This window comes from Euprymna scolopes, chromosome 42, assembly GCF_053919585.1.
Source record: "Euprymna scolopes isolate OS-2025 chromosome 42, ASM5391958v1, whole genome shotgun sequence".
NCBI lineage: Eukaryota > Metazoa > Mollusca > Cephalopoda > Sepiida > Sepiolidae > Euprymna > Euprymna scolopes.
The window spans coordinates 22,466,775-22,477,161 of NC_136523.1; the positions used below are offsets into that span (position 1 = coordinate 22,466,775).

At 33.2% G+C, this 10,387-nt stretch overlaps 1 protein-coding gene across 6 annotated transcripts in view; it reads left to right on the forward strand.

Moving 5' to 3' along the window:
- LOC145266951 (E3 ubiquitin-protein ligase KCMF1-like) overlaps positions 1-10,387 on the forward strand; it is a 139,889-nt gene that overhangs the window by 102,998 nt on the left and 26,504 nt on the right. For all 6 annotated transcript variants that reach the window (XM_080122770.1, XM_080122772.1, XM_080122769.1 and 3 more), the window contains one exon: positions 2,830-2,929. In XM_080122770.1, coding sequence (XP_079978896.1) covers positions 2,830-2,929 — 100 coding nt within the window. The remainder of the gene's footprint in view (positions 1-2,829; positions 2,930-10,387) is intronic.

Sequence of the window (10,387 nt, forward strand, 5' to 3'; positions counted from 1 at the left end):
GCAAACCTCTTCCCTCTGATGAGAAAAATTGCATTCTTTGAAACTCCATGCAATAAGTTTTTCTTTTATTTGTATTCCTTGTCAATAATTAAAATTTTGTGTACCTTCCTTATAGCTTTATAAGTTTTTTTGTTCTTTTTTTTATTAAAACTTTGAATAAATTTTCAATATCAAGATTTTTGTGCATGTGCGTTTTCATGTATTTCTGAATTTTCCATGGAGAAGAATTTTATATATATATATATATATATATATATATATATATATATATATATTTTTTTTTTTTTTTTAATTTAAAACCCATAAAGTTCTTGGAACACTTATTTTCAAAAAGAAAGCAAGACAACATATCTACCTGATTATCTTACACATGTTTCATTTCACAGCAGAGGTAATTCCTGTTTCTCTTGTGATCCATCGTTTCCATTTGGCGGGCAAATGTTCGAATCTTCTGTTAGTGTAAAAAGAAATTTGTCGTAGTCGCGAACATTTTCGACTTTCGTCTTCAGGCAAGTGATGAATTAAAAAATTACATTTAGTGAATTTATTCAAAGAGTCAATTAAAATCGTATTAAATCATTAAAAGCGCTTAAACATGCCCTTCCCCTCATATTGAGCCTAATTGATGGTCAGTTTATGCAAATGAGTAGGGCTTTCATGAATGGGGAGGGGTTACAATGTAAGACAGCTAAAATAGCGATGTTTTTTTTTATTAATGTTTCTGAATTTGTATTTGGGGACGTCATGTGCTATAGGTTTTTTGTAATGGTGCCCATTTTAGCGGTCTCACATTGTGATCTGCGCCTCCCAACAATTGAAGCCCTACTCCTTTGCATAAACAAACCGAGCATCAATCAAGTACAATATGAGGCGGAGGGCACGTTTATTTGCTTTTAAAAATTTTAAACGAATTTAATCGACTTACTGAATAAATTCACTAAATGCAATTTTTTACTTCATCACTTACCTGAAGACGATTCATGGAAGTCGAAAATGTTCGCTGCTATAGCAAATTTCTTTTTACACTCAAACGGAACATTTGAACATTGGCACTCCAAATGGAAAAAACGGATCACAAGAGAAACAAACAGGAATTATCCCTGCTGTTCAGACAAACAGACAAAAGATAGTAAATTTGGGCAGCATTTTTTTCTAATTTCTGATTGTTTTTAATTATGTTAATCTTCAGTCAAGTTTCTGTGCAGAATGTTTCTAAAAGTGGTTTATGGCCTAATTATTATATTTTTTTTTTTTTTTACTCTGAGTAAGAATTAAGAAAAATTTGAAGATTATACATTTACCTCTTTTGAAAACATGACTATTTTTTTTTTTTTGGTGGGGTCCTATTTACTTATTTGTATGAGTTTGTTGTGTCAATCTTTTTTTTTTACTTTGTAAATTTTGTCACGATTTTTTATCTGTTTTATTTTTATTCTCGTTATTTTTGTTTATGGCTGAATTATTTTTTTTTTTACTGTCAAAATCAAGAAAAATTTGGAAAGTGTACACTTGCTTTTTTTTTTTTTTTTTTTTTGAAATGTGACTTTTTGTATGAAATTTTTTTTGCGGGGGGGGGGGGGGGGGTCTTATTTACTTATTTGCATGAGTTGTGTTGCAATCTTTTTTTTTTTCTTTTTTTTTTTACTCTAAATTTTGTCACGATTTTTTGTTTTATTTTTATTCTCATTTTTTTTTTTACAAATGATTAAAAGAATATTTGATGCTTGTTTCGAAAGGCAACCAACTCAAAGATTTTTAAATAAGCAATATAAAGGAATGTGTATGTATTTAAATCAGTATATTTCGGTGGATACTCTCCTTTATCATGATTTCTTTTTTTTTTTCTTCTTACTCCACATGGTGATACTGTTAGGCAGAATAAGTCTGTTTGGCATTGTTTTTATATAAAGTCCAGGATTGCACTTGGCAATGTGCGAAGATGAATATTTAATTAGTTTCCTGTGTTTTAAAAGCATTTTTTTATGTACACACGTAGGAAGGCCATGGTCCTCTAGAATGGGAAATTCATCTCTTATTCCAGATATTTTTTTAATTATATTTCTGATAGGAAAGTAGGGATACATTTTGTTTTTGTTACCACAACTCTCATTGGCGTTTGTCAGTCGATAATATTTTCTCATTCTGTTCAACAGTCATTTTGCTGTTGGTGACCTTTTGTTTAGGTTCCCTGACAAAGAAGGGATTGGACCTAGTAATTCACTCCTGTTCATTTGTTCACACTTTTTTCAATAACTACACCCTGGATTTTTTTTTTTTAATTTTGCATAAACATTAGTCATGGTGCAAGTAAATTTTTGCCAGAACTGATTTTCCGGGATAACTCTAGTTGCTATCCTAGGAGGGATTATAAGGATAAAATGGCCTCCAAATTATTCATTCATTCTACACTTTTCTCAGCTATGCCTTAGATTTTTTAACGTTTGTACAAACATTAGTCATAGTGAAAGTAAATTCCTCACTAGGCTTGCTTCTATTGTATCGAGATATGGTTCTACGCAGTTCTTGGAGGTCCATCTTCCCAGATTTTACCGCCTTGCACTTTGAGAAGAAGTTGGTTTATTGCTAATCGTTTGAAGCTCTTTTAATGGGGAATGCCAATGGGACTGTTATCAGTTGAAGATTGGGTCCATTTTGTTTTTGGGATTTGTTTCCATTTCTTAAAAAAAAAACAAAAAAAAAACTCATTTTCTCACTTAATTTCTTTTTCTTTTTTATTAAATGTTTCTTTTTTCCATTTAACATTCATTAAATAACACTTTCTTTACTTTTTTCCTTCCAATTTCCATTTTATTGAACCTGTCTTTACAGAATTGTTATCCCAGCTGTCCAGTGTCCGAAGTCGAGCTGCTGCGGCCCAAAGTGTCTCCTCCCAGTTGCAGCAGTTGGAAATGCAGTTGCAGTCAACTAAGTAAGAGCACAATCATCTCTTCTTTCCTTTTCTCTCTCTGTCGCACTCTTTCTCTCCCTCTCTGTCGCACTCTTTCTCTCCCTCTCTGTCGCACTCTTTCTCTCCCTCTCTGTCGCACTCTTTCTCTCCCTCTCTGTCGCACTCTTTCTCTCCCTCTCTGTCGCACTCTTTCTCTCCCCTCCCCCACCTCCATGTCGCTCTCTCCAATCCGCTACTACCCCCCCCCCTCTCTCTCTCTCTCTCTTTCTCTCACCCCTCTCCACCTCGCTACTATGCCCATCTCTTTATGACAGCACTTTATCTTTCTGGTTTGCACTCACACACAAAAAAATATTTGTTAATTTTCTTTCACTTAAGATTTTATTAAATTTCCTTTATATGCAGATACATTATACTATATATATATATATATATATATATATACTAGCAGAGGTGCCCGACATTGTTAGGGATTGAATGAAAATACAATGTTTCACCCTCCCATACTTTTATTTTCATTAAAATCTATCAAATCGCTCATTTTCCAATCAAATCGATCGATTGATTGCTTGCTATGGTTGAGGATTCACCCTCACAGTGCACTGGGAGGGAGCTTCACATTCCCCCTTCAGTGATTTAACCCACAATACCTTAATAGTAGTCTACATTGCACTGTAGAGAACCTGTTTTATAAAACTATCTTTGAATAATGGCTTGATTTAAAGTTTAAAATGCAAAATTAAAATATCATGCTTCATTTGTGCTTTAAAAATTTGGTTTCAAATGCACCATGTATTCTTATAAAAGAACTTACTGTTGATTTTATAGGTTGAGCCTTTCTGCTTGTACTGTGATAAAACTTCTCAGATGCACTGGAAAAATGGTTGGATCACTCTGTTGTTTTGTATAGTGTACTTGAGTATATTTTGATTTGTACAGATCCTGTATTTATTATAATAGAGCTAATTAATACAATATTGATTATTATATTGTACCCAATATATAGTAGTTATTTCAAAAGTATCTTTTTAAAAATATGACTTGGGTGTTATCAGTTAAAATACACAACACAATCACGTTGACACACCGGTTTTCGCTAGATCACCAAAGTTAAGCAACGTCAAGCCTGCCCAGTATGAGATGGGTGACCATTTGGAAAAGTGATGCGCTGCATGTACCTGAAGGTAAAATACCAGGTTGGTGAAGTGGCATGGTCTATCCTTCTCTCGAGGGTAGATGGGCTTCTCTTATGCCATGGTAGGCAACCCATCTAGTGATGGCGTCACGATAAAAAAAATACCCTTGATAGCCCTGGCGAAGCATCAAGTATTCATCTACCGACAAGATTTGAATTACACTACAGACTCATGTAGTAAGTTCAATCTCAGCTGCAGACGCATATGACTGATGATGAGGTATATCACTGCTGATGCAACCTTTCATCTGTATAATATCCAGGTACTCCAGAAAATGGAGTAGTTTCACAGCCTAGTATGTGATTTTTTTTTTTCTTCCCTGCAACCATTTTTTCTACAGATAGAAGTTGCAAGCCTTTCTCTGCTTTATTGTTATTTTCATAGTAAATGCTCAACTGAAGTCTAATCTATGATTCCCTCTTATCAAATTTTTACAAAATAAATATACAGATTCCATGAACAAAGCTTCTTTCCCAGAACCGCCCGCCCGTGGAACACTGTTCTGCTGGCCTGCTTACCGGTTGAATACAATATGGTCGCCTTCAAATCCAATGTAAACCAGTTCTTGTTGGAGCGTCCCCTTAAATAATCAAATTCTACCCAATTTACACCATTAACTATTACTACACTACCATCTTACATTCATTTACCCTTATCCTCGAGTAACCTTCGGCCTTGATAAGTGGTGACTCCCAAGTAAAAAAAAAAAAAAAGACTTGTGATGTTAGGCTGTATAAAATTTTTAGGTCAAAATCGGTCTTCCTTCAATTGGATTTTTTTTATTTATCGATTTTCGATACTAAAACTACATAAGAACACTTTGCCAATGATTAAACAATGTATGAATATAAAATGATGGATTATTGAAAAATGGGTGGGTGGGTGTCAGGTAGATGAATAACGTGAATTATATACAGCAGGTTACTTGTATGTAGGAGGGGGGGTGAAGAAATAATTACTTTTTAAGATCAAAATACATGCTCACTTGAAAATAGACGATGTCATAAAATGAGCAACCATTCGTTCTTTATGACGTCATACATGATTACCAAAGTCAAAATCATGAAAATTTATGGCAGTTAAGCTATACAGAAGGTTTTGTGTGGCTCAATTGCCATATATTTTCATAACTTACTACCTGGCTCTATTCGTATATTGAGCACTGAATTAATAGTGAAAATTGATACATAAAATGTTTCCTTATTTATGTTGATATATGAAATTATATACAAACGTGTGTATGTATTTACATATATATATATATATATATACACACACAGTAAGTTATAAAAATATATATGGCAATTAAACTGCACAAAATATTCCGCGTTTAATTCACGTTGGAATTCGTCAGGTTTAAGCATAGGGCTGACAAATTCTAACATGAATGAAAACGCAGAATATTCTGTGTAGCTTAATTGCCATATATTTTTATAACTTGCTATCTAGCTCTATCTATGTATTGAGCACTGTTGAAGTAAATACTTAAAGTTTACGCATAAAATTATACTCTCGTATATGAATTTATGTGACTAAATGAAGTAGTCATATATAAATCGTTCTAGGCAAGACATGAAGCCATTTAATATTAATAAATAGGACAGTTTTGCATCACTTTTATGCCTATTTATAAAAACTAAAATCAAGGGCTGTAATCGGCTAACACGTTTCCTAAATTATGGTGTCACGCTACCGGAAGCAGTGACAAGGCAAATCAGTTCCTTCACTTTTCTTGTTCTTCAGTATTTCTGTTGTAAAGCGATTTATTGAAATATAAGAAAAAAAAAACGTTATTGAAAAGTATACTATTAAAATTAACAAAATTATACTGATAAAATTAACACAATTAGTTTTTATTTGCACGTTTAATGAAAAAATTTTAAAAGTTTTCTTTGAAATTTTATAAGAAATATGTTTATGAAATTACAAAAAATCAGTTTTCTTTTTAATTTTAAAAGTAAGTTTTTCATTTGAATTTCTATAAGTCAATGTTTATGAAAGTATGAAAATAAAAAAATTTGAAATCAAAATAAGAAAATGTTAAACATGATAAAAAAAAACGTATCCAATACAAAATATTTCCAAAATATTGGGCTTTGATACTATAGCCAAAACCAAATCAAGAAATAATGATACACTAGCAGTTCAGCCCGACGCAGTTCAAATCAAGAAATAATGATACACTAGCAGTTCAGCCCGACGCAGTTCAAATCAAGAAATAATGATATACACTAGAAGTTCAGCCCGACGTTGCTCAGGCCCTATGTACTGTTCATAACTTTATGTGCATATTTCAAGTGTTTAGGCGCAAAATTGGCAGAGAAGTTTGGTAGTCTGCAAAGGTCAATGCTTTTAACTTTGTCCTCTTGGCAGCCAAATTATCGGCCAAAAACTGATTAAAGTGTGGTGCATGTCTGAATACTCTGTAAAAATTCAAATGTTTAAACCCAAAATTGGCTGAATAGTTTGCTAGAAATCGCAAAGGTCAAATCTTTTGAACTTTGACCCTTGGCAGCCAAATTATCGGCCAAAAACTGATTAAAAAGCTTGCCCTATGTCTGAATACACTTTATGTAAAATTTCAAATGTTTAGACTTGGCTGAGTAATTTGGTAGACACTGCAGAGGTCAAATTTTTAAAAACTTTGACCCCAATTTGGACGCTTTAACATTTATTGTTTTGGGGTCAAATCAAGTTAAAAAGTTTGATCAATGTCCAAGTAACCTACATCTAAAATTTCAAGTGTTTAAACCCAAAATTGGTGGAGGAATTTGGTAGAGTTTTCAAAGGTCAAATCGTTGAATTTTGACCTCCTGACAGCCAAATTTTTTGCCGAAAACCGATTAAAAAGATTTTCCAAATCTCAATACTCCTTTATATCAAAATCCCAAGTGTAGACTGAAAATTGACCGAGTAGTTTGGTAGGGAAATGTACTCGCACACAATTTAACTAGCAGGAAAACCTAACGTTGCCCAGAAATTGAATGATGATCGATTGACACTCACATGCTATTGTCGTTGAAATTGGTGAAATCGCTCATTTTTTAATCAAATTAATTGATTGCCTGCTCTAGTTGGCCACCCACGGTCGTGTACTGGAGAGAAGATTCATCTGCCTCCCCGCAGTAACTTAGTCCACAATACATTGTAGTCTACTGTACACTGTAGAGAACCTACTGTTGATTTTATAAAATTATTTTTTTATATATAATAGCTTGCATTAAAGTTTAAAATGAAAGTCAAGTATCATGCTTCAATTGTGCTCTAAAGAGAAACATTCATTTCGAATATGCCTCTGTCATATCAAATTATATACTGTTGATTTTATGTCTCGCTTTTCGGCTTGTCTGGTAATAAAACTTCTCAAAAGTCCTTGTGATGTAAGGCTGTGTAAGGTGTTAACTTTAGTCGAAATCGCCTGTTCTTTCTTTCATTGGATTATTCCGATTATCGGACGCATTCTGATACAAAACCTATCTCAGAACACTGCCAGGCACATATAGTACCTTCCATGTGAAATTTCATAAAACTCGGTCCAGCCGTTTTAGAGTCCATAGGAAACACCTGCACGTACGCACACATACAGCTCCTTTTATATAATAGTAGATGGATAAGTAGGTGCTTTCATGAATTCCACCAAATAAATGAACGATTTGTCTATATAATGATTAGGGCTATATGACAACAGAATATTTTTTTATCATTGTTTTTACTCTCAAGTATATATCCAACAAAGACACAATCAACCGAGAACCACATCACTCTGTATAAAAGCATGTAAGATATCATCAGATGCACTCGAGAATCAAAACAATGAAAAGCATATGCTTTTGTCCTAGCTCTAATTATCTCAAGAGATTTAATGAGTAAAATTTTTAAAAAATATATATTAACACTAGGCATATGACAACAGCATATTCTTTTCATTGTTTTGACTCTCTAGTATATATCCGACACAGTTAACCACATCACTCTATATAAAAGCATATAAGATATCAACGGATACATACTAAAGAGTGAAAACAATGAAAAGAATATGCTGTTGTCCTAGCCCTAATAATGATATGCTAAGATACTTCATGTTCTTACAAGGCTCGCTCCAAAAGTAAAACCCATTTTTTGTACACATATCTAATTTTAAAATGATAAACATTAATGTGTCTGCATTAAAAAGCAAATTTTTACAAATATTTTGCATCATCCCCCCCCTCTCACCTGCAAAAAAAAAAAAAAAAAAAGAATTCATATTTATTCTAGAAAAAAAAAAAAAAATTTATGCAGTGTTATTGTTATAAGAGGTAAGTGGGTTTTTGGTGTTTTTATCAATCCCAACTAAAAGAAACGATTCTTCTTGATCCATGCCTGAGCTCCCATTAATCCTTCTTTCTACTTCTCCCACCTCCTTTGAAATCCCCTTCTCAGATATTGTGTATGATGATGATGATTATTATAGGTTTTATTTTGTTTTTGCTTTGTTTTCCTTCTTCACCCCCCCTCACACACACATACCCTTATCTAATCTATTGTATAAAAAGCTGATGTTCAGCAAAACTTGAAAATTACACAACAAACATCCACAAAGTTGGTTTTTTTTTATCAGCATAACTCCAGAGGGATAATATCTAAAATTTAAAGAAAATGATTGGTGATTTGATGGAATCAAAAAGCTATTTAATATCATTTAATGCTATTTATTATTATTTAATGCTATCAAAGCATACACACATCCTGTAATATAATCATCTAGTCTGTTTTGCAACCATTAACTGAAGGGATGTAATTTTTTTTTTTTTTTTTTTTTTTTTTTTTCATAGTTATATTGTTTATATTGGCTCGAGTTGTCTAATGGAGGTAGGGACAGAGAAAGGGATAGAAATATTACACTTTTACATGGTCATAAACTGTAACCACTGAATAAATTTCAGTTTAGAATAACTAATAATCAATAATTTAAATATTTAATACCATTTAAAAAGAACAAAAGTTAAAGGTTTGTATAGGGTTTATTTACATATCTATAAAAGTAAGATTGTGTGCATGTCTGTATGTACGTTTCCCTACCAAACTACTCTATCAATTTTCAGTCTACAGACTCAAGATTTGATATAAGGGGTATTGGGAAAATCTTTTTAATCGATTTTCGGCCAGAAATTTGGCTTTCAAGGGGTCAAAATCCAACAATTTAACCTTTGAAAACTCTACCAAACTCCTCCGCCAATTTTGGGTATAAATACTTGAAATTTTAGATTTAGGTTACTTGGACATTGATCAAACATTTTAATTTGATTAGAGCCCAAAGCAAATGTTAAGAGGTCAAAATTGAAAAAAACATTTGACCCCTGCGGTTTCTACCAAATTACTCAGTCAATTTTTGGTTTAAACATTTGAAATTTTACGTAAAGTGTATTCAGATATAGGGCAAGCTTTTTAATTGGTTTTTGGCCGAAAATTTGGCTGCCAAGAGGTTAGAGTTGAAAGAGTTGACCTTTGCAGACTCTACCAAACTCCTCCACCAATTTTGGGTCTAAACACATGTAAGTTTAGATGTTAGTTACCTAGACACGAGTCAAACTTTTTAATATATGCACATAGTTATGTATCGTACATAGGGCCCGAGCAAAGCCGGGCTGAACTGCTAATATAATAATAAATCTCATATATTCAGGTTTATAAGAGAAACAAAAATCAGACCTAGCCATAGTTAAAGAACTACATTGTCGTGTTGATACAGCGAATACATTTGCAATTTTTTTATTTCTGCATGCTTTATACTCATCTCTTCTTGATCTTCCTTCTCTCTTCTGAACAGATTTTGGTGGTTGTCTAGAATTTCTTTCATATTGGGGTTACTACGTTTTAGAAGTTTTTATATACCGTGTACATTGTAATATGTACGATTTGTGAACGCGCGTCGCGTCTAGATTTATTTACATCGACTTTTACAAAATTGTTGCTACTTCGGCTCCCCTCATGTATGGTCGGCTTTTTCGTATAAAACCGAAATTAATCTGAAACGAAGACAGGTTCCCCTGCCCTCGTGCCGGGAACGTCCAGAAAGCAATCAGGTTTTGGTCAATACAGGGTGGGAACCCCTTATATCAGACAATTGCTATTCAATTGGACACTCCCTTCTTAAATGGAGTTGGTCCCACCTCTCCTAACATCTTGGGGAAACAAACAACCAAAGTTGGGGTGGGGGGATGCCTCGCATCAGAACTGCAGGATATGTTTGACCTCATTATCATTAAATCTGTGCACCTGCCAATTAAGTTTTTATTGTTAA